This window comes from Micromys minutus (assembly GCF_963924665.1).
Source record: "Micromys minutus genome assembly, chromosome: 13".
NCBI classification, from domain to species: Eukaryota; Metazoa; Chordata; class Mammalia; order Rodentia; family Muridae; genus Micromys; species Micromys minutus.
Window position 1 is genome coordinate 5365058 of NC_137982.1, and position 25483 is coordinate 5390540.

Consider the following 25483-nt stretch of genomic DNA (forward strand, 5'->3'; position numbering starts at 1 on the left):
GGATAATAAAGTTGGAAACAAAGCTAGTTCTTTACGGCAGCTAGCCATGCCTTCCTCTCTATCACCGAGAGGAACTTTCCTCTTCTATTTGGGAAAATCTTGATGAGCCTTTGGTTACCACAGGGCAGACTCCAACTCTGCATTGGCTGGCTAGGTATCAGCTCTGAGTGATAAAGGAAGAGTGGTCATCAGGACCCTTCCTTCCTGAACAGGGGGTACGGCTGCGTAGAGGGTGGGGTAGGCCTCAAGGTGTGTGTTAATTCCTACCGAGGCCCCATTTGATTCCAGGATAATGAGAGCCATGACCTGTGGCCTTGGGCTGTTTGTGGGTGAGAGTCTGAATATTTGGTGGGCTCTGTAATATTGGGGACAGGCCACCTGCACAAAACGCAAGAGAAAAGTCAGGAGAGAAGCTGAAGGACCAAGTGTCCAGAGGACATAACACATCTGTGACCATGATTACAGGGAGATAAAGAACCAGGCAGAAGTCTCAGGGCTGGGGGACTTGAGACTGGGTCCTAAGCACACTGCCAATCAAGACCTGAGCTCTCGTGGAGGAGGGGAAGTTACAGCGCAGGATGAGGGGTTGCCGTGAGCAGACAGGCTGGATGATGCCAAGGTAATGGGGACAGATGTGGGCTGCAACTCCTCCTGGAGCTGATGGCCAGCAATTGAGTTAATTGGCTAAATCAAATTTGGGCTTCTGTGCAAGCCCTTTTCTATTAAGTGCCCTGATATACATCACCTCTGCAGGCCCACTGATAAATCCTGTTACCCATTAGGAAGCCATTCAAAGCCTCCCATGCTCAGATGACAGTTCCTGCAGCTGCCAGGACTCCTTCCCTGGAGCCCAGCATGATCGGCACCAATGAGGGCTAACCTTCAGGCTCTCAGATGGTGAACCTACCTTGGTCCGGTTCCCTCTGGGACCCCCTAACTACCTCCACACCTCTGTGTTTTACCTTCCCCTTAAACATCTCATTTCCTTCCTTCCCATACTCATGTGTCTCCCCTCTTTAACACAAGGCCATATCCATACAGTGTACATTTGTGCATACTCACACACACGTTCACACACACACCTGCAGATGCGTGCACACATACATTTTTAAAATTCCCTCCAGGAACTTCTTCCTTCAACTGTTCTTGTTTGACTAGGTAAAATCTTCTTCATCCACACAGCACCTCAAGTCAAAAACCCAGGAGTCTGGGAACCCCCTTTCTTAGCTCACTCCCACTCTTTGAACCCAACAGAAGCTGTCCTGTTACCTGACCTCCATGACCATCTTCTACCATTGGACTCGGTCATAATGACCGTCTTCTACCATCGGACTCGGTCATAATGACCATCTTCTACCATCGGACTCGGTCAGAGCTGCCATGAGGCTTGGTCTCACAGGCTCTCTGAGTCATCCTCTGCCTTTCACTAAGATCAGAAGCCAGGTCAGGCCTGCTCACAGCCCCATCCTACCTCTCCTCAGACTAAAACCACTGCTCCCTGTAGCTGCAGGGACCACAGCCACCCAGCTCTGTCGACAGTGCTACCCTCTTGTGCTCCCTCACCACATCTCAGCCACTGTCACTGAATCCTTGAGTTCTTAGAGCAGCCTCCTGCACCGTCTTAGACAAGGTCTCTGCACCTACCTCTTTTGCTGGGAGAAGCCCCCCTCCCCCATTTAGCCTCCAGTTGATACTTGGAGGCCACTCTCTGACTACCTTGATCCCAGCGTTGTCCTGTGTCTTTGTTGGTTCAGCTTTGGTTGCCCCCAACACTCGTCCTTTTAGGGTGTCAGCACCACCTGCAGTTCCTGCTCATATACTGCAGGTTGTAGGTGAGAATGTGGGTTAGATCCTACCACCATTACCCCACAGATATGTGACTTCCATGGACATGTGGTCATCTTAACTAATTAAGACACTGCCATTTTGGATAGGGTTGGCCTGAGCCCTAAGTCCCATGCTCAGGATATCTTTGACAGGACAGAGGGAAAAACCAGGCAAGACTCAGAGAGAAGCAAGGTAGAAGGAGGGGGCTGAAATGGCATACAGACTGCCAAGGCTGCCCCAGAGAAGCTGGCACCTCAAGTGTCTGGTTGGAAAGGTAAGATAGAAGTGAAAGATGGAAAGGTAAGTTGGAAGTAAGATGGAAGACTTCTTGGGGTGTCAAGGTCCCAGGGTGTGGCACTTTGACACAGCAATGGATGGCAATGCTGTGCCTGAGAATCTGCCAGTTAATTAACAAGGAGTGAGAAAGGTCAGAGGGGAACTCCAGAAACAAGGGACCAGGGAGCCGACAGTTACAATGTACACAGCCCAAGAGGCCCATCCTCAGAGCAACTGTGAGGCTCTCAGATGTCCTGATATCTCAGCCAAAAGCCAGGCTTCCAGTTCTCCCCCGCAGAACCCACCAACTAGAGGGCCTCGGGGCCTTCAGGTCCTGTACACACGACTCAGTCTGGCTCTGCTACCCAACTCTTATACACATCAAGGAGGGTGTTCGAGAGACAGTTGAAGATAAATGACTGCCTGTTGAGTGCTGTCAACTTGACAGAATGAAGAATCACCCATGACACGAGACTCTAGGCACCTATGGATTACCAAGACTCTCAATAGCTTCAAGGTTGCTTGTGAGGGATTATCGTTAATGGGGGAAGACCGTTCTCGATTGCAGGCAGGACCACTCTGGGCAGGGATTTTGGACTACATAAACAGCATGAGTTCATCTTTCTCTGCGTCCTGACTTTGGTGCCGGTGACTGAGCTTCTGTGGACTTCCCACTAAGGTAGGCTGTAACCTTGATCTGTGGGCTAAAATAAACCCTTCTCTCTCACGCTACTTTTATCAGGGTCTTTTATCGAACCACATGCACACCAAGTGCATAAATAAATAAGTGGAGAATGTGAAGCAGAAGTCAGATTGTCTGTCCAGAGATGGACCAGAGGTTTGGGGGCCATGGGTCCTTTTAATATGGGTTCCATGTGGGCCCTCTCCTGAGCAGACATCACATGCAAACTCTGTTTGGAGTCTTCAGATGCTCTACCCTCCTAAGAGCCCACAGATCCAGGTAGAAAACCTTTCGACTCCCTGCAACCCAGGACTCCTCCTAGTTGCCCATGGCAGCTGGTTTTGACTCCCGCCCACTTCTACACTCCCTTCATGGACAAGCTCATCTAAGCCTCATCTCCTGTCTCCATTCTACAGAGGTGGGAAGAGGGCGTTCTAACGGGTCATACCAGACACTAGATGTTCACCTGTATAGTGCAATATGGAAGCCAGCTATCCATCCACTCACCCACCCATCTGTCTATATGCACAGATATCTACCCACCTACCTCTCTCTATCCATCCACTCACCCACCATCTGTCTATATGCACAGATATCTACCCACCTACCTCTCTCTATCCATCCACTCACTCACCCATCTGTCTACCTACCTACCTGCCCATCCATCTGTCCATTTACCCACCCATCCATTTGTCTCCATTTACCCATCTGTCATCTGCCCACTCACCCATCCATCTACCCATCTGTCCACCTTTCCATCCATCTATCCATTTATCCATCCATCCACATCCATCTGTCCTCCCATCCATCCATCTACCCAGCTCTCCATCTTTCCATCTATCTATCCATCTACCATCAATCCATCTGTCCATCCATCTACCCATCTGTCCACCATCTATCCATCCATCCATCCACCCATCCATCCATCCATCCATCCACCTATCCATTTTCATTTTTGTAATGTTCTGAGGATAGAATTCTGGTGGTAGGCAAGTGTTCCATCACCAAGCTGAGATTCCAGCCTACACACACACACACACACACACACACACACACACACACACACACACACTTAGAGAAAGAGAGAGAGGGTCCCACTACAGAGCCCAGGTTGGCCTTAAACTCAGAATCCTTCTTTTATCCCCTAACTCAGTGTGTAGAGCTGCTCCACTACACGCTGCCCTTGCCTTTTATAGGACTGTGCAATAGTCCATCACATGTCTAGACTGCCTGGCATTTATCTATTTTCCAAAAGACCCTTGGGCTGTTTGCATCACTGGCTCTGGTGAACCTGCTGTTGTACCATGGTGTATAGGCACCTGTTAGGCTATAAGTTTTTTTGGTGGATCAGCAGGAGAACCACTGGCTCACACGTTAATTCTGTATTCCACATTTTCAGGTGCCACCATACTGTTCTCAGCAGAGTTGGCATTCCCATTCCCATCAGCAATGCAGATTGTTCTGTCTTCGCCAAACACTTAGGAGTTTCTATTTCCCGTATCCAAACCCTTTGATGGGTACATGCAACATTTCTTTGTATTTCTTACTTTTTTTTTTTTTATACAAAGTCTCTCTATATAGCTCTGGCCGTTCTGGAACTCATGCATCCCACGCTAGCCTGGAATTCAGGGATTGACCTGTTCTACCTCCTGAGTGTTGGGACTAAAGGTGTGAACTATCACACCCAGCCCCATCCATTTCTTAACATCTAAGGCTCAGTTTCCCATTTATGTAATGGGGACAAGGATTTTCCTGGGGCAGGCTCAATGAAGAAACCCTAGAAAGTGTCAGGGGGGCCACCACCCTTGGAGACTTGCTCTGTAAGTGATGGTCACTATTGCTCCACCCTCCACAGCCTCCCAGGATACTCTTCCCATCAGCTTTGCAGTGGGGAGTCAAGGGGGACAGAGGCATGGGGTGAGTGGAAAGGCGCCTTCCCTCCCCACCCCCACACCGCCTGCCCCCAACAGAGGTTTGCTTCTCTCGGACATTGCTATTCTTGTCCTGTGACTGCATCTCCAGTTACTGGCAATCAATAGGGACAGGAGGTTTATGAAAAAGACAGTGAGGCAAGAGAAGGGGCGGGGTCAAGGGAGGAGAAGACCAGGGTGGCTGTGGCCCAGAGCCCACAGAGAGACCTGCCCACAGGTTTAGTGAGGACCCTGGGATCAAGCAGGTCCCCTCCTCAAGGGTTTTGGCCCCCTTTAGGGCAGAAGAGGACAGAACCCAGCCAACAACCTGGCACTATGATCGCTGAGTCAGGAGCCCTCTCCCTTTCTGCTTCTGGTATTTGAGGGCCCAGTGTGGCATTTTCTTTGGAGCCTTGAAGAGGTTTCTGGGTTGAAAAATCTGTCTCCAAGATAGGTCCTGGTAGTGGAAATTGGGTGGTCCCCTGCTTCCTTTTGACTCTCAGACTTGGTGGGTAGCAACCCCCAGTGTCTCAGCCCCGCCAAAGGCCCGTGTGGCTGCTGTCACAACTACAAGGAGGCCCTGGGGGGCTGTCAGTGCTGGACTGCAGGGAATCAAAGACTTTGGGAGGCAATGCTGGTATCTTAAAGTTCAAGAGATCTCACACACGTGCCTGCCATGCGTCTGTTCGCTCTTTTGCTGCTGGGTTGCAAGGGCCTGACTGTATTTCTCCACAGGCTCCTCTCTTCCCTACTGCTTCTGAAGACACTGCCCCTCTCTCCCAATGCTTCTCCCTGGGGGCCATTTGGCTTGCAAACCCTGATGGTCCAAAGGTACAAAACCTGGGGCTCAGGCAAGTTTCCATTTTCCTGGAGACTCCCCTCTCCCCAGTTCACTGAAGGGACTTTGCAAGAACTGCTCTGATACCTGCCAGGTGACAGCCAACTCGTGGTGGGCCTTATCATATAAAACTCCCCTGGAAATTTAAGATGAGGCTTGGGTTGCTTGGACAGGCTGTATATCCTCCTCCAGTGCGGGGTTTTTGGCCCACATTTCCTGCAGTTTCAAGCCAGCCTCTCCTGCCCAGACTCTGTACCTGAGCTCCCCCACATGCAGGAGAAAATAGCTCCCACCTCCTTCCAGCCTTCTAGCCTTCCAGGAATGGGCCCCTGGAGACAGGGCAGCAGGGAGGTAGAACCCCAGGGTGCTGGTGGATGGATTTCACTCTTAGCTACCCATGCAATTCTTCCTTTGCAGCTCTGGAGCTCCTCTTGTGCCCATCTGCATTAGCTCTTTATACCCTGAGACCACACTGCTGGGTGCCTCTGCCTCCTGATCCCGCCCTCCTGGCCATCTGGGCCCTCCTTGGAGATGTGATTGCTGACATGTGCAGAGCATGGGACCACCCGCAAAACAAAAAAACTCTAGACTTGGGAGAGGAGGTGGGGACATTGTGGTGTATACTGCTTCAGCACCCAGGGATGACATCAGAGCTAGGATGGGAACCCAGGAGACCATGAGGCTAGGGCCTCACTAGAGAAAGCTATGTGAGGCTTGCTTGACCTTGGACTAGTCTGGACTGGGATCCTTGCTGGCTGACATTTAGCTCAGCTGAGAAAACAGGAGGCAGAGAGCACAGGCTGAGCACCATGGGCCAGGATCAAGTGCAGCTTGCTGGATGCTCTAACCTCAATACCAACTTGCAGATAATTTATTGTTATTGTGTTGGCAGGTTGGGGAAGGAAGGCAGGTGCCATGGGGTGAGAAAACCCTAGAGCCTGAGACCACTGGAAACTTCAGGGGCTCCCTCTGTTGGCTCACACACTTGCCTCATGGCATCTAACTAATTAATCAATAACCAAGCTGCAGCTTCCCTGCCAACCAGCCACCTGAAGAGTACTTATTCTCCCTGTCAATTGATTGCCACGCTCTTACCACCGTGACAGAGAATCCCTGCGCCACAAAGACTGCATGCCAAAAGAATGCCAGGGCTGCCCTGTCACCTCACCTCCCTGCCACCATGCCAGTGGCTTCCAGTGGTCTTGTCACAGATGGAAGAGAGAGGACTAGAGAGGAGTGTGGAGGGGCAGGGCTTGAACCTCAGGTTATAAGAGACATGGCTGCTACCCTGCTGGGACTCTAGGTGTATTCCCGTCCTGACTGGCACCATCACAGCCCTCTAAGGCAGAGTCTTGGATATACTGGACATGAGGGTCGCTTGTAGCAGTGGACAAAGAAAGCAGGCCAGGGTCCTGAGGACCTGGGGACATGGCTGCTACAATAGTGCTAAAATGTGTGGGCCTGTGCTTCCTACTACAATGGCTTTGATGTGTTCAGTGACAGCTTGACAACATCTAGAATCGCTGGTGTGAATTATCTTTTTGTTTTGTTGTTTAAGACAAGGTCTCTCTATGTACAGACGAGGCTGGACTCAGACTCATGGAGACCCGTCTGTCTCTGCCTCCTGAGTGCTGGGATTCAAGGTGTGTGTCACCATGAACACCTAGAGGAATTATCTTGTTCATGTCAATTGAGATGTCATTATGAGTGACAGCCACTCCTTGACTGAGATGCTGGACAGTGTAAGTGGAGAAAAGGAGCTGAGAGGTAGCCTGCATCCATTGCTTTCTGCAATGGGTCTCTAACTGGGGCATGACATACAGACAGCATTGGTGCTTACTCTGTGGATGGCGATCCCTTTGGGGGTCGAACTCTTTTACAGGGGTCACCCAAGACTACTGGAAAACATAGATGTTTACACCATGAGTCATAACAATAGCAAAAATACAGTTATGAAGTAGCAAAGAAAATACATTTATGGTTGGGGTTCACCACAATAGGAGGAACTATATTGGAGAGTCACAGCATTAGGAAGGCTGAAAAGGTTGATCTACCTTTACTCTTTCCATCGTGATGAACTGTGCTTAGAACCAAAGTAAACCTTAAGTTGCTTTTGTCAGGGTTTTATTTTTTTTAATTTTTTTTAGGTTTATTTATTTTTATGCATACAAATGCTTTGCCTGTTTATATGTATGTGTTCATGTAGGTCAGAAGAGGGCATCAGATCCCCTAGAACTGGAGTTAGGGGTGATCATGAGTCATTGTGTGAATGCTGAGAACCAAACCTAAGACCCCTTGCAAGAGCAGCATGTGTTCTTAACTCCTGAGCCACCTCTCCAGCCCTTTTCAGGGTTTTTTTTTTTTTTTTTTTTTTTTAATCACAGTAATGGGGCTGGAGAAAGCCATCTTTCAGTAGCTTCCAGCACATTCTAGATTTGAAATGCTCTGTCCCAAGTATGTAAAAACCATGAATTACAGGCAGCCACAGTACAGGCTGCAAATTCCCACCTGTCTCTGTCTTTCTGCAGTTTTGAACCCAACTCTACTTCTTGACTGGATCACCTCTGTTTCCATCCCTGGAATCCACATATGGTATTAACAAAAAGGACTTAAAGACACAGCCTCAACAGAGTGCCACCCACCCCATCACACCTGGCCTTACCCCACCCTACTTACTTCAGCACACCCATCTTACCCCACCTTACTCCAGCACACCCCACCCCACCTCACCCCAGCACACCCTACCTCACCCCACCCCACCCCACCCCACCCCACCCACCTCACCCCAGCACACCCTACCCCACCCTACCCCACCCCACCCACCTCACCCCAGCACACCCTACCCCACCCCACCCCACCTCACCCACCCCACCCCAGTCCACCTCACCCCACCCCACCTCACCCCACCCCACCTCACCCCACCCCATTGGGCCATCAACAATCCAGGCAGAGGGAGGGAACTGGCTCCAGGCTGCCTCACTCCACACCTCAGCACCCTTCCCAATCCTGGTCGAATATGAAAATACATGTTTTGCATGTTGTGTCTTTTATAAAAGTGGGATATGGGGAGAGATAAATGGGGCAGAAATGCTGCAAATACAGTCTCCGTGTATAAAATTTCTCAAAAAAAAAAAAAAAAAAAAAAAAAAAAAAAAAAAAAAAAAACCCACAAACTCAAAACAATAGCAGAAAGAAAAACCACCCTAATCAGACACATGGGGCAGCTAATGCCTTTCCCCCCATGTCGGGAGCTACACCCTAGGCAGCACAGCCTGCAATGGAGAGGCACACAAAGGCCCCCCAACACCCCCAGGCCTCACACTGCCCCTGCCAGTCTGCTCCAGCCCTCTGGTGCCATTCCTTTGGCCAGCATTCATTTTTATTCAATACTTTTTAAGAAAACATTTATTGCATGCTGGGCATTGCTGTGAGCTCTTCGAGAAATCGGACTCATCTTAGCACCCCGAGGTCCAAAGGGAAGCAGATTCAGCCTCCCTGTTCCACAGGTGGCTTGGGAATAAGCACCTCTTGTAAAGCCCGAATGGTGTCTATTAATGGTGCAGAACTTGTCCTTTCAGACATTTAACACCCACACAAGCTCCCCACAAAGCTTGGGTATCTTGACTGCACAGGCAGTCCTTTGATGTAGCACCAGGTAAAATCTGAAGCAGGTGACTTCTTGAAGCCAGGTGACATCCTGAGAACAAGGTGCTACCTAGGTACCAGGTTCACATAAACATTACAGAAATCAGGTGACAATCCAGGTATCAGGAGACATTCAGGTACCAGGTGACATCCCGGGAAAGAGGTGATCTCTAGGTACCCAGGTGACTTCCCAGATATCAGATAACACTCTCAAGAACCAGGTGACATCCCTAGAACCAGCTGACATGCAGGTCACAGGTGACATGTCTAGAACCAGGTGACATCTCAAATATCATATAATACCCCTCAAAATCAGATATTCCTAGAGACATCCAGGTGCCAGGTGACAATATTCCAGGAGACAGCTGACATCCCTAGTGACATCCCAGTGGCCCTGGGCCTTACCTGCCGATGACTTCGATATTGGAGATAGCATAGAAGTACTTGTAGAGGTTCTCTCGCTGCACGTAGGTGCCGCCCAGCGCAGGACGCAGCAGGCGCATGCGCAGGTCAGTGAAGGTGAAGAACTCCTTGAGGCCCTTGGCGCTCTCCATCCTCGTGTACAGGTTGTCCATGTTACGCAGGTCAGGGCCAGCAAAGATGGCGAAGCGGTCCCTTACCTCAAAGCGCACATGCTTCTCTTTCTTGGACCCTGCCCAGCGTGAGTACTCCTCGGTGCAGAGCACCCGGTGGGCGCTGGAGGGTGACATGTCCCGGGCGCGACGGGCAGACATGCCGAAGGCCTCCATGCAGTCCTCTGCATAGAACTGGTAGGGCTGCCAGGTGCGGCCATTGTCCAGGGACTTCTCGAGGACCATGACCGTGGGCCGGCCATACTCGAAAGTCATCACCACGTCATCTGTCAACTCCACGCTTTTGTTCCACGAGAGGGTGATGTTGGCCTCCAGTGGACTGGGGTAGCGACTCCATGTGACGCTTTGCCAGTAGGTGGCCAGTCCCTCATCTTCCCTGTCAAACATAAGCCGGGGTGGGTGGGCCAGGTCGGGGTTGGAGGCGTCACACTCGTTACTGCACAGGTAGGGGTTCTCCTGCAGAGGAAGGGAGTCTGTCAGGAAGTAGATGCTGATCAATGGACAGGGCATGTGGTGTGCTTGCCCTGTGCCTAGGCTAGACATCTGCTAGGCATCGCCAAGCCCTGGGTGCAGGAGTAGAAAGCACCTGTCCCGCACAGACAGCAGATGCACTGTAAGATCATGGGGTGGGGGTCTTAGGTATTCTGCACTTTCTACTGCCTGTTCTATAAGCCCATAACTGTTCTGGATGGTAGGCCTATTAATTAACAAACAACAGACCTTACCACTGACAGCCTCACAGTGCCTCAGGCCACATGGCCACTTTGATGAATATTTCAGGTGTCTGTGCAGAGACAAAGTAGCTTGGATCTGAGTTAAAAACCTCTCACTCTCTAATGATCCATGAGGCCCCTGAGGGGGGTGGACACATTGCCACCATCCCCTGGCCACCACAGCCAGCAACACTGCAGTCAGCCACTGGTCATGGGCTTTGATCCTCCACAGGCTAGAGCTGGTGTCCAGGCAGCCTAGGGGCTGCTCTGTGGGCACCTGGGCACAGCTAGCCCAGGGGCTCACTAAGGCAGGGTTCACAAAGCCCTGACTCACCAAAATAGCCCTGTCCTTCGCACCCTGTGGTGTCAGTGTCCACCCCACCCGCCTGTCCCTGAGGATGGGTGAGGCCTGAAACCTTGGGGTACAAGGAATTTCTCACCAGTATAGCACCTAATTGCTGAGTGGGAAACTGAGGCCCAGGAAAGGCAAGACAAACCAGGCCTCAGAGGATTTGGAGGTACTTTTGAGAAGAAGAAAGCCCTCTCCATACCCTTCTCTTTTTTCCTCCTCACCCTCCTTCTTCCCCACCGTCCTCTCCATCTGTTTTCCTCCTTTCCTCAGCTTCTTTCTTTCCCCTAACCTTACACTGACTGCCTCAGTGTCTGGCGAGCTTACAAATCACCATGACAAAGGAGGAGCTTTTTGTGACTTTTACTGGTGACTGGAGCCACCAGTGACTTCTGAATGGGGAGAGTCCTGACCCCTGTAGGCTCCATGACAAGCAGAGGCCAGGCAGAAGGCAACAGCCTGCTGACCAGGAGACCATCCCTCCACCCTTAGCTCCAGGTAGCAGGAGAGCTCCTGCTGGTGTTCTGGGTCGGCAGACACAGCCTTAGAGTTGTGCATGAATGCGGAGCTGGAGGACGGCTGGGCTCAGGCTGGGTACTCTCTGCTTACTTTGTTCTGCCCTGAGCCTCTGAGGCTCAACCGTGTCCCCTCCAATTCCTATGTTAATGCCTAACCCTCAGTACCCTCTAAAGACAGTCTTTACAGAGTTGGAGGGGGCCCTTGGGTGGTCCTTCTTCTGAGAAAGGCTCCTAAATAAGGACAGAAAAAGGGTACACACCAAAACACCAGGGGCACGTGCACGCGAGTGTGCTGAGTGCACACGCGCCCACAACACCTTGGTCTTGAATCTGTGCCTTTAGTGGAGATGTTCGCTCCTGGCAGGCTTACCCCAATGAGCTAAGAGGGAGGGGAGGCAGATTAGAGAGGTGTTCCTGACCCTGGGTTTTCCAGGGTGTTCTCAGAGACACCGCTTCCATAAACTTGGGTTTTTGTTTGTTTGTTTTTTGTTTTTTTGTTTTTTGTTTTTTGTTTTTTTTTTTTTTACACACCTCACTTACCTCCAAAAATCCATGTCCTTTCCCAAGCCTTCCGGTCCCCTGGTAATTTTATTAATGTTTGCCCATCATATATTGACTGTCAATTTTCCTGTCACACACACACACACACACACACACACACACACACACATACACACACACACCACCTCGGCAGCTCTGAGTCACCATATATCACCTTTTGCTGGATCCTTTTCTAGCCCCCTGCCTTACCTGCCTGCTACTGGCCCTTTGGCTAGGGGGTGGGGGACACATGGTTCTTCAAAGCCATGAGCTATTCCCAGGTTCTTATCGTTGAGAATATGGGTGCAGGGGTTCTGCCAGGGGCTGGGGATTCCAGCCGGATTAAGGATCCTTGCTGCCCAACTTGCAGGGCCCTGCCAGCCCCTACCCCAGCCCCTGGGAAGCAGACGGCGAACCAGTAATGAATGAGCCTGTGTATTGACCAGCCTCATACCTGCAGCGGAGGAGGCTTTGCCAGCCACGAGCACAGCAAATGATCCCAAGCCATGGCTAGCACAGTCATCCCAGCTTGGCACACACACAGCCACCCCAAGATCTCGGAGTTCTGCACCACCGAGGAGCCATGGACTGTGTGTGTCCTCACGGAGCAAGCTCCTTTCTGAACATGAACAAGCTCCGGCCCGGGCTTGCTCTTTATACCGCACTGGGGAGACCTCCAGAGGAGTTCCAGCCGGCACTGTCCCCACCCAAGAGGACAGCGGAAGGCAATAGTGGCTTTGCCAGCCTTCTGGGTCTCTAGCACCCAAGACTACAGAGCAGATGACACGTTAATGAAAAGAGCCAGATGAGGTAGCCTGACAAGGGCAGCCAGTGCTGGAGTGTGGGGCACACTTCTACCTTACAGAAGGAAACCCAAGCTAAGCGCTGGTGCTGTCAAAGCTAGCAACTGCTTCTCTGAGCATTTAATGATTAGCACCCCAAACAAAAAGAGTTCGTATAACTCTTATTTTAAACGCCTTAGAGGGGAAAAGCCTCGGGTTCTTGGAGCATGGTTCAGTGCTTGCTGCAGAGACTTAAGTTTGAGCCTCATAAGCCAGGTGACCTTGCTCACTATGACACCGAGTGAGCTAGCCTGGGACAGTACTGGAGAGCTACAAGTCAGCCACCTCCCAAACCCTGACCAGGGCTTTGAGCTGTCCCACCACAACATCTACCCCATCTACTATCTACTGGAGTGTGTGAAGGGGCTGTTCCTGCAGATCCAAAGCTGCAGGATCTCCATGACACATGGCAACATTAGGATGTCCAAGAGGAGTTCCTGTGAGAATCCAGTGCTGATGGCGTAGCAGAGGCCAGAGGCCTTGAACAAGATCAATGATTCATTGCAATGAATCTTTTGTTGGGGAGGGACAGGGAGATGAGTGGGATTGGGGTGCATGGTGTAAAATTCACAATCAATAAAAAGTTAAAAAAGAAAAAGCAGCCAGATGAGATGGCACACTTACAACTCTAACACTGTGATGTCTGAGGCAGACATGTTCACAGGGATTACCCTAGCCAGTGAGACACCTTATCTCAAAACCAAGGTGTATGTATGGTACCTAAGGAATGAAGCCTAAGGCTCACTGGCCTCCATTCCTATATGCAAACAAAAACATGCGCACATACACAAAAGGCCTTGGTGTTACCGTTCCCCTCGCCGCAGTCACCCACCACATACATTTCCAATATAATTCCTAGGGGCCTCTCTGGACAAGGGTTAGAACTCCCTGTTTAAGTCTGGGGCCATTAAGGAAACTGGTTCTATGGTCTAAAAGCCCTAAGCTCAGCTCTACCTTCTAGAGGCTCTGTGACCTTGAGAAAGCCACATGACTTTTCTGAGCCTCTATTTCCCTGTCCTGTGTTCTGTGAGATAGTGTTTGAGAAGCTGGGGAGATGTCACCATACAGCAGTGACAGCTGCACACGGCTGATCCGTGCATGTCGGCTGGAGTGGCAAGGAGAGGAAGGTAGAGGCTGGGAGATGCCGAGAACCCAGGGACTCCATGACACAGAGCACCTTGAACACAGACTGCTTTAGTGACAGCTAGCCCAGGGGAGTGCAGTAGTGGTGGGGCCAGGGGCAGATGCTGTTGCTATGGTCATTGAGGATATACTAGCCCAATGTCACTTCCCCAGGATATGATGGGACTGACCTTGGAGAATCTGGGGAAGCTGAGCTCAGCATCTCTGCAGTTGTCCTGTTGCCACACACCCCAAGCCAGTCACCTGGAAAGCTGGCAGTGCAGCAGCCCTGAACCAGAGCACAGGTACCAGGGTGGGGTAGGGTGGCGTGACAGATCTCTCTAAGTGGGACAGTCTGTGGAGAGACTGTTCTGTGGCACACTTAGGCACTTTTGTCTCTTTAATGATTAAGCTCCTCTGTTATTATTTCCAGGGCAGGAGTCAGAGGCCGGGCAAGCTCCAGGTCAAAAGCATCACGGAGCAGGAAGTGAACTGTCTTCCAGCAGAGCATCCCCTCAACTGGGAATGTTCAGCCATGTGAGTCCCCTCACAGGCCTCTCAGGACATAAGGAGCCCATGGGCTCATCTTCTTTCTCACACAAGGAACACCAGCACAAGAAGGCATTTGTCGTGCAAGCCTGCTGAGTGGAACTCAAGCTCCAGGACCCACGTGAAGGCCTAAGGCGAGAGTAACTCCATGATGGTCTTCTCTGACCTCGCCACAGAGCACATCCCATCCCCCAGCCCCCAGAATACACAGATTCATCCTGTTCTAGTCTTTATGAAGGCTCATATGTCACATAAAACCTAAGCTAAACATATCTTTTCTCTTTTTAACTTATGTTTTTCTTACTTTTTCCCTTCCTCTAACCTCCCTTCCTTCCTCTGCTCCTTCTTCCTGGTGCTGGGGATGAACCTAGAGACTTGTGTACACTACGCAAGTGTTCTAACTCTGACCCACACCTCCAGTCTCCTGATGTTTTCTGTAAAATTCTTTGTTTGTTTATGTGTATAAATGTTCTGACTACATATATGTCTGTGTACCTTAGGCATGCCTGTTGGAAGCCAGAAGAACACATCGACACCCTAGAATTGGAGTTTCCGATGCTGTGAGCTGCTGTGTGGTGCCAAGAATCAAACCTGAGTCCTCTATAAAATCAGCCAGTGCTTGTAAGCCCGAAGTTGCCTCTTCAGCCTTGTATCTTTGTTTATTGTATGGGTCTCAGTCAGGAACACGGAGTGAGTGAGGAAAAGGCATTGAGGGACCCCAAGCCAGCCAGGACCCTGTGTGTATACCACAAGATGAGAGTCTGCGTAACGTATGCTCAGAGATGCTGGATGTAAACAAGATGTCCATTCTTGGGCCACCATGTATGCACTTGTCCCAACCCAGTGGCTCAATTACCTGTTTGCTTCCCAGGGATCAGATTCTCCAATGCCAAATACCCAGTTCTAAAACAAGTCAGGAAACTGCCATTTGCCAAGAGGGAAAGGACACAGCCACCCCCAGCCCATGCCACGCATACAGCACCCAGGAGGCAGACAGCCCATGTTTTTGCCTCCGAGTGTGTGGGCAGGCCCTGAACAGTTCAGCAGCTGACAGATTCTTTTTGAACTTAGCTGCTAAGCTGTCAGCCTCAATGGGGGGCTGGAGATACTTTCTGTGTCTCAGGTGGGAGGCAGGAGACTCCCAAAGAGTAACCCAGGATATGGGGTGTTGAGATCAGGGGACACAATACCAGCTACTGTTCTTGGGATAAGACTTGGGATTTAGGGGTGAAGTGAAGGTCAGGGGGGTGGAGAACCCAAAGGCAGTACAGTTAAGCCAGTCTTTTCCTTCTTCCTGGACTTGGGGAAAAACTGTCCTGGCCTGGACAGTCTGGAAGGCAATAAACACATTGGCTTCCTGGGTGACTTTCCCCCAGCACCAGTGCTGTGCAGTCTTGGGCTGAGCCTGGCTCTCTGAACCTCAGTCTCCTTACTCAGAAAGTGCCAGAGCAGGAACAGACAGACCAGCTGTGCAATCACTATCCTAAAGTTTCAAGTTCTTCATAGTCCTCACTCTCCTGGTGGCTTGGAAGGAAGGGAACAGAGCCATGGCCTCCTCCCCAGTGGCAGGGAGAAAGCCAAGTGCTGAGGGAATTCGCCCTAACAAATTATTTCCTATTTCTTGGTAAGAAAAGTTGCAGCGGTGATGAATTATTAACAAGATGGAAAAGGAGATTGTGTTCGCTGCTGGTCCTGATTCGGATCGCCCTGTCTCCCTAACTCCCTCCTCCCTTGCTGAGCTCCTCCTCTGGCTACTCTCCGTATCTTTCTGCGGGTTCATTGATTGATCCTATCTTCTTCCTCTGCCCCAGTCAGCAGCAAGGTCACCTGCTTTACTCTCACAAATCAGCAGAAACCCACTCAGAGTGACAGCCATCCAGAGAGACTTATTCTTTGGGGACAATTCTCCCATGTCCCATCAGTTCTCCAGGCATGGAGGACAAGCCATCCATGCTGGGCCTGACCCTCAACCCTTTATCCTAGCAGCGTGCCATCCAGAGCCTTAGTAATTGTTCTCTTCTCTCAGACCCACCTCAGTGGCCATGTCCAATGCAGAGGTCTGTTTTGGACCGAGAGTTTCAGGCCACCTCCCAAGCCTGTTTTGGCTGCAGCCCAAGTCAGCAAAAACACTTCTTGGTCCTTCACCATGCAGGGAAGCTTTGGAGGAAGACAACTGGAGCCCTTTCATTTTAAAACTGCCCACCACTGTCCTCCTTCTAGAACCTTCTATGTGCAAGAGTAAAGGTCCAGGAGAGCAGGGACCAGGTAGCCCCATCTTATGACACCATCCAGCAGTGGCTTTGTGTGTTGCTCTTGAACAACCAACCAGGGCCTCTTGTGCATGAGAGTTGTATCCAGGTAGGGTTGTGGGCTTAAGTGGCAGCTGAAGAGATGCCAACCCCGAGAGACCTTCATTCGGTTTGGGGTTGCTGGCTTTAGCAATGTTTTCACTTTCTCTTCCCTAAAGACCCCATCAACAACCCTTCAGACCTCAGGGCACAGGGCTGTGCATATGGCTGAGACGTCCAGAAGAAGGTCTGCTGGCTCAAGGTGGAAAGCCCAACCCTGTTCAGACTTGCCCTGCCTGCCTGCTGGGACACAGCCCAGCATGGCTGGCTTCCTCCATCAACAGAGCAGCCACAGGGAGTGGGGGCGACAGTTTTGCCAAAGCAGTGACTACATGAAGGTTAATCTCTCCAAGAACTCAAAATTGTCTTAAAAAAAAAAAAAAAATGCCCCATTCTGCTTTGCCCTGGGCATATGTGAATCCTTCCCACAGCCAGACTTCCAGGAATGTTTGGGATGGGAAACACTTTCCCAGTTCTGAAGCGTGCCTGGCACCCAGCCGTACAGCCCCCACATGCAAGGAATGTGCTCAGGCCCTCAGTGCACCACCTACCAAGCAGACGCATGTGAGCCCCTGCCTCCGAAGAGGATGGTCCTCTACATTTACAGATATGTAGGCACAAGGTACTCACTACCACACAGAGGCAGGCCTCCTGACTGGATTGCTCTGTTCAGAGACACTTTGGCTGTCTATCTTGCACATGCTCTAAAATGTCTGTTCCAGGACCCCTTTTATGGTCCTATTTTCTCTCATTATGCCATCAAAAATTTCCAGTTCATTAGAAGAAGGTCAGAGAGGGGCCTCATGAGACCAAGCTTGGCCCTCCTGACTTTTTCTAAGAGAGGGTCTTGCATATCCTAACTGGTCTCAAATACCCTATACAAACACAAAGTTCAGGTTGACCTTTGACTCCTGATTCTCTGGCCTCTACTTCTGATGACAGGTGTGTGCCAGCACGCCCAGTTCATGCGGTGCAGGGGATTGAACCCAGGGTCATGTGCATCTTACGCAACCTGTATACCAACGAATAGAATCCCAGATCTGAGCCTGTCCCCTTCTTCACCAGGATCTCGGCAGGCTTAAAGGTTTCCCTCTAGCATCTGCACACCTCATCTCTGAGCTCAGACTCTGGGTGCTTTGCTTTCCTACCCACCTCATCCCCCCATTAGGGTCTACGCTCAGTGCCTGAGTAGTTCGAGATATTTACTTAAATTTTTTTCTTAACAAGTAAATGAAAGAAAAGGAGAGGGGGTGGGAGGAGAAAAGAGAGGAAGAGGGAGGAAGGGGTAGGCTGGGAATAGAGCTTGGAGAAGAGGAAGCCACTGGTAGAGTGCATTATTGATTGGAGACTTAGAAAATGCTTAGAGGGTAGGAAAAGCATCCCGTTCTTTAAAAGCTTGTGCAAGGCGTAAGCTAGACTCAGGCAGGCAGCCTTTCCAGAGAGGGCCTACTCTGCTGAGATGAATATTTCATCACCAGGGGAAAAGGCAGGCTGTGAGGATTCCAGCGCAGGGTGGGGTGAGGGCAGGGCAGCATGGCCCCTCCAGAAAGCCCTGGGGACTTCAGAGCCCTGCTCCTTCTGCTTGCTGGTGGCAGCTACTCTGGGTTTGCTTGCTGAAGAGTAGGGCAATAAGGCTGGGGCCTGGGACAGACATGGTAGTGAAGGGTAAGGCACTCACGGGGACAACATACCCAATCACTAACTAGCTGGTAACTCTGTCCCAGCCCTTGGCCTGCTCCCATAGGAGACCCCACCAGCCGCTTGGCTTCCTCTTCCCAGCCCATCCTCCATCTGACATCAGGCTCCTTGTGTAAAGTGTATGCCTTGCTGTCTTTAGCCTCAGTGCTTGGGATTCTCAGGAGCCTTGAACCCTAGTCCTGCCCATTTTCCCAACACAGCTCATCTCTCGGCTCTCCAGCCTCTCTCCAGCTTGCCTCTGCTTCCTTTTGGGGGATAGGGAAAGGGTTCTTCCATCTTGTGTGTGTGTGTGTGTGTGTGTGTGTGTGTGTGTGTGTGTGTGTGTGTATGTGTGTAGGTTGTAGAGGTTGGAGAACAACCAATAATCTCTCATTGGCCTTGAATTGTACAAATACAGCTACCAGCGGATCCTAAGTCTGGCCGGTGAGTCTCGGGATCCACCTAGCTCTGCGTCCCCATAGCCAGGATCACCAGCATGTGAAGGAGTTCCTGGACTGACTCAGTCCTCAGTTTCCTTGTCAAGCGCTTTGCTGACAGAGCCACCTCACTATCTTCTCCACTTTTCTCAGACTGGGGCACTTCTATCTGAGGGTGCCACCCAGTGGCAGGTATCTGAACAAGCACCCCTCCTTGAGCACTTCCCTGACCTCTCCCTGAGGACACCTCCTTGGCTCTGTCCCAGCTGCTGATTTGTACACTTGACCACAGTGTCATAGAATGATATCTTTGGTTAGTAGAAAGCTTTGTGACATCCTCAGGGTGCTCTGAGAAGACAGGACAGAGTGTGGCACATGCAACGTACTCTGGGCTGCAGAGCTAGAACCTCTCCAGTGGGTCTCCTCTCTGGGGATCTCAGCAGCCAGAAAAAAGTCTTAGGCGTGACAGAGCATTCAGACAGATTGGAATGGCCCCTGCAAAGGGCCATGGGTGGTTTCCTACTTGGCTTTGGGGAGTTAAGAGATGTGGGGCGCACCCGGGGAAAAGCTGTAGACTCTGAAGGTGAAGCCTCGGGTTGGGGTATGGTTGGGCCAGAGGTGCAGACTTATTCTTCTATTCATTCATCAGCTATTGTTAGCCATTCAAATGTCACTCTGCAGAAGCAGCTTCAGCATCTAATGAAAGGAAGGGATATGTAACAATGTTCATGTCTCTTAAGTTCAGAGATCTTCTGGGGGGTGGGGCAGGGAACTAACCAACTAACCAAACAACCAGATAGCCAGCCAACCAACAAATCAGTTAGCCAGCCAGTCAATTAACCAGCTAAACAATAAACCAATTAGCCAACTAATCAACTAACCAACTAGCTAACCAAACCAAGTCAAAAAAAAAAAAAAAAAAAAACAATTAACCAACTAATCAATTAGCCAACCAGCTAACCAACAAACCAATTAAACCAACCAGCCAACCAATAAACCAGTCACCCAACCAACCAAACAGCTGTGAGAATTAATCTTCATCATGGATTTAAGAAGATTTGAAATTTCCTAGGATATACCTTTCTGAGCATGTCTGTTTTCAGGAAAGTTTAACTGAAGAAGGAAGCCCCGTGTTCATCGACCACACCCTGAGTGTGGGTCCCAGTGTTGGTTTCAGCTGCACAGTGGATCAGGGACTTGAGTTGTCCTTCCTCTCTCTATGCTCCTGACTAAGGGGCAGAATGAGCAGCCATTTCACATTCTTGCCATATGGCTCTCCAACCATGATGATTGTACCCCAAACTGTGATCCCCAATATGTTTCTTTTGTCAGTTATTTTGTCACAGTAAAAAGAAAAGCAGCAGGGCTGGAGAGGTGGCTCAGTAGTTAGAGCACCGACTGCTCTTCCAGAGGTCCTGAGTTCAAATCCCAGTAACCACATGGTGGCTCACAACCATCAGTAATGAGATCTGCTGCCCTCTTCTGGTGTGTCTGAAGACAGCTACAGTGTATCTATATAATAAATAAATAAATAAATCTTTTTTAAAAAAATCGAAAAGAAAAGCAGCTAATCCACCAGATAAAGGAAGACCTATGCATGTGACTGGGTTTGGTCAGGAGCATAGCGCAGACACTCTGGCCCACCCCACACCCACAGCACAGCACAAATCTCAGGATTTTCCTGAGTGATGGACAGCTTACAACTATTTAGGAAGTTCCAGAGTGCCAAGGGCAGGGCAACTGTCTCCAGACCTCAGACGATGGGATGACTTCCCATCTGGAGGCGGGCAGCGGCTTTAGTGGGACCATCTGTCCCTCACTTATTCTTATACCTTTCTCCAGGCCGAGAGGATCCCAAGCACTGGGCTCAGAAGCTTAGGTGTGCAGGCTTGCCCAGTGCCAGACAGTCAGCCCCGGAAGCACTCCCCGCCCCCTGACGCTCCCTGCACCCTCTATTTTTAGGTCCATTACTGTCCACTGCTGGGTATGGTTTCACCACTCCATCCCCAGAAAGGCAGATCAGGTTCCTCTAAGCAAAGCCACCTCGCTTTTGCTGGAGCTGGTGCGTGGGAGCTTGCATGCTTCCAAATAGACGCAGAGCAAGTGAGTTATCAAATAAGTGGATTAGCAGGCTCCATCTCAGCTCAAAGAGCAGTGGGCAGGAAAACACAGCATTACCCCTCCTCAGCCTCCTTCCTCCAGGGCTGAGGATTCTGCTCAAAACACACACGCGTGTGCGCAAGCGCAAGCTCGAACACACACACACACACACACACACACACACACACACACAGCTACCTCCGGCTCACTTTCCTTCTGAGACAATCAGAGAGACTCCCATCAGCTGTGGAACCGGGGCAGACACTGAGGTCTACAGTCCAGTAGGCTAGAAGCTGTGTGAGCTTGGGCAAGTGACTTAACCTCTCTGGACTTGAAGATTGCTGTACTGGCTGGTTTTGTGTCAACTTGACACAAGCTGGCATTATCACAGAAAAAGGAGCCTCAGTTTAGGAAATGCCTCCATGAGATCTAGCTGTAAGGCATTTTCTCAACTAGTGATCAAGGGGGTAGGGCCCAGCCCATTGTGGGTGGTGCCATCCCTGGGCTGGTAGAACTGGGTTCTATAAGAAAGCAGGCTGAGCAAGCCAGGGGAAACAAGCCAGTAAGTAACATCCCTCCATGGCCTCTGCATCAGCTTCCTGACCTGCTTGAGATTCCTTTGGTATGAACAGCATGTGGAAGTATAAACTGAATAAACCCTTTCCTCCCCAACTTGCTTCTTGGTCATGATGTTTTGTGCAGGAATAGAAACCCTGACTAAGACAATTGCTCATATTTAAAATAGGCTTATATTTAAAATTGCTCATATCTAAGATATTTAAAATATCCTACCATGTTTTCTATGTAGATTCAGTTGAACTAGTTTACCTTAACTGCTTAGCATACACTAGGCACTCAATAACTGTGTCTCTAAAGAGATAGAGGCGTGGCTTCATGATGGCTAGATAGTAAGAAGACATACCCTGACTTCCTGAGGTCAAAGCCCTGCCAAGCAGGATCCTCTTGAGTTGTACCAATGGCCACCGGGGTCCACAGGAAGATTCTGGGCTGTCCTACACAGGAAGTGCCCACAGAGTGTGCGGCCTTACACAAATGTTTGCACACATGCCCGGGTCCTGTTCCAGAAAGCCCTATAGGCTCTCAGATGGGTTTGTGGTTCCATAAGTCAGGAGCTCCATTGGAGCTTTCTTGCTAAGACAGGAATGGGTTTTGTCTTTGGTCCTCCTAGGTCATCTTTGGTGCCTAGGAGGAGGATGCTCCTCTCCGTCCACCAGTAAGTAGGACGCAGTGTGTCAGGAGTGCAGGGGACCACAGGGGTATGCATGCAGATTCCCTCATTTATTCCCCCTCTTTTGGGGAAGGTAAAAATGTTGCCCAGCTATTGCAGAGGGCAAACGTATCCCAAGAAGCAGGCCCAACACAGCACCAGCCACACAACTGTTAGTAAAGGTTCTGGATTGGGGGGCCCTTTGCCTCCTCCCAGCATCACTGAGTCCCCTTCTCCCCCTCCTCCTGCCAACTGCCTCATGATCCTCCCAGAGGGAGGGCACTCTGCACGAGCCTGCAGCATCCTGGTAGATGCCTCTTCCAGCCTCCTCTTCTTCACCTTTGCCTGGCAACTGTCAGTGTGCCTGGTGGCGGGAGGTACAGGGTCTTGGTTAATTTCCACTTATTTCCCTGGGCAGTGCTTCCAGTCAAGTGGACAGATGACTTGGCGGCAGGAGGAGATGCAGCGGGGCCTGAGGAGGTTTGAAGCATCCCCAGAGACATATGACAAACTATACTGGTTCTTCCTCGAAGGAGGGGCAGCTCCACACACACACACACACACACACACACACACACACACACACACACACCCCTGCCAGGGTTTAGATCTGGTTATCCAAGTGGAAGTTCAACTTTAGCCCCTTCCTAGCAGCCAGGTCTCCCTACAGCCACCCACTGTCACAATAGCCATTCAGACCTGTGCACAGAAAAAGGCTTGGGGGAGACAAGTGGGCAAGGCTCTGAGGAGGATCCTGGCTTTGGTTGTACAACTTTGGTTAAGTGTTTCCACCTCCCTAAAGGTCCCTTTCCTCGTGTGTGTGACAGTTTTTTGGAGAGGATGAAAAGGTTACATACATCAAATGTAGAAAGAGGTACAATAGGCAAGTATGTGGCACGGGGGCTGTGTTTCCAGAATCCTACTTCAAGGACCATCAAAGGTGCTGACTCCAACCATCATAACTGCTCCCACCACCACCAAATCCTGCCTCAGCCTGACTCTATACCTTCATGGCACTGCTACAGGAAAGCCATTGCTGGCAGGGTTAAGAGTGAGATCTCTAACTCCCGATGTCTTTAGGATGCAGTTCAGAGGGGTAGCTATGGTGACAGAGGTGACAGTTTGGGAGGCTCCAGAAAGTGAGCACATTAACCTGCCAACTATGCAGGAGCAGCTCTAGCCCTCAGCTGCTACAGGCGACCTCCAGCTTATGTCCCACGTGTCCTCCCTGTGTGATCAAATCCAGGGTGTGAATGGGTAGATGGAAGCCCAGGGTGGAGAGCCTTGTGCCCCCAGGGATTGCACTCCATCAGGAACCTCATACTTGCTAGGGATGAGGTGCATCTCAGGGGCTTGCGGACAGGGCCAGAGGGATACCAGCAGCTAGCTGCCAGCCACTGGTTTTGCCCTGGGTTAGCTCCACTGCAGTGTGCTTATAGAGAGTGGGTTCCTCTGGCCTTGGACAATGTCTGACTGTTCTTAAGTTCGGAGGGAGTACATAATGACTTAGTATTTACTATACAGGAGAACTAAGGTTTCGTGGAGAAGGAGAGGAACAGAGAGGGACTGGAGAGCTGATGGGGAGGGGCTGGAACACAGCCATCTCACCCACACAATGACCCCCCACAGAGAGTCAACAAACATCTGGCCTAAAGGATACATTAGGAGAAACTGGTCCCCTGTTCTCAGACCTTACCAAGGCACAGCAGCAGGAGCCTGTCCCTCTCCACCACCCATTTTCTCCTGCCCTTGGCTTTGGAATCTTCTAGGATTTCCATCTCTGACCATTGCTCCTATAACTCTGTCATGCACTTTGACTGAGGTGCCATCTTTTGCCTGTTGTCTCTTTGTGTTTATCTCATTGGCTCTTTTAACTAATTCTAGAATGGAAACGCCCCCCCCCCCGACATTCCTCTGATGCTGGCTTCTTGCCTCACTTCATTCCTAGAAACACAGAGTCTCAAAGCCAGCAGAGGAGAGCCCGCATGGCCGATTGTCCACCAAGTGCCTGCCCCACCTAAAGGCATAATACTCAAAAGGAAATTCTCAAAAAACTAGGGTAGGAGATGTGGACTTGGTTGAGTTCATAGAGTGCTTACCTAGCATGCACAATGATCCCCAGAATGGCATAAACTGGATGTGGTGACTCATGCCTACAACTTGCGAGGTGGAGGCAGGAGGATCGGATGTTTAAGTTCAGCCTCAGCTACATAGCAACTGCAAGGCCAAGTTTGCCTCTATGGGACTTTGTCTCAAAAAAAAAAAAAAAAAAAAGCAAATAAAAATAAAAATTAGGATGTGGGCAGAAAGGAAGAGCTCACAGAGGCAGTGAGTGAGCCCAGGGTCTACAAGTCCTTGGTACTCCGAGTAGGTATCTCTTCTAGGTCCTTTTGTGTCTCACTACTTTGAAATTCTGTTGATCACCTCAGGATGTCTGAACCCAATGCTTCCCACCAGAAACATCAGAAGCACCGATGACCTCCGAGGGCCTGGCACTCCGCAGCGGCATAGCTCCACTCTTTCCTGTCTGTCCACAGCAGGAGACTTCTCTGTGCTAGAGATGTCCTCCCAGGATCTTTTCTTGTCCTAAAAGGCTAAAGGCTGGTGCTGGCAACTCCAAGACATTGCAATTGAGCTAGGCAGAGAGTTTGGGCAATCCTATAGCCATGTGGAAAAGTGAGTGCCTCCAGTTGTCCTGGATCCTGACCGGAGCCCTGGGTCTTTCTCAAGGCTCAGCATTCATCCCTCCTCTTCCTGGAAGCCTTCCTGTACCATGACATCCCTCTGCCCATCCATCTGTCCAGCAAACCATTCTTAGGCACAAAAACAAGAGAAACGTGCTCTGTTGTTGTTTAGGTTTTTTGAGACAGTGTTTCTCTGTGTAACCCTGGCTGTCCTGGAACCCACTCTGTAGACTAGGCTGGCCTCAGAGATCTGCCTGCCTCTACCTCATGAATAAATTGAGATTAATTGCATATGCCATCCACTGCCTGGTCAGAGGCACTCTCGTTAGAGCCCTATGAAGTAAGTACCTGTGTCAGGCAGAGCTGGTGACAGTGTCCTGGGTGTGGTATCCTCCTAGCCCCACCCTGAGGACTCAAGGTTACATTTCGTGTTGAAGCTTACATGGCTTGGGACTGCAAACTGTCATGATCTCTGGATGCTTCTTAGACAAATTGAATGTTGACACATTTAAACATGGAAAATTCGAGATGATGGAGATGAGCTATAGGCTATTGGTCAGATCAGTTCTGACTAAGCACCTGAAGGCTTTAAGACTTGCTTCCTT

General features: G+C 50.4%; 1 protein-coding gene across 11 annotated transcripts in view; it reads right to left on the minus strand.

Moving 5' to 3' along the window:
- NTNG2 (netrin G2) overlaps nt 1–25483 on the minus strand; it is a 58454-nt gene that overhangs the window by 23709 nt on the left and 9262 nt on the right. For 10 of the 11 annotated variants that reach the window (XM_080928072.1, XM_080928069.1, XM_080928068.1 and 7 more), the window contains exon 4: nt 9584–10227. In XM_080928072.1, coding sequence (XP_080784198.1) covers nt 9584–10227 — 644 coding nt within the window. Of the gene's footprint in view, nt 1–9583; nt 10228–20567; nt 20707–25483 lie in introns of those variants that run through there. The other variant, XM_080928071.1, reaches the window with a different exon arrangement.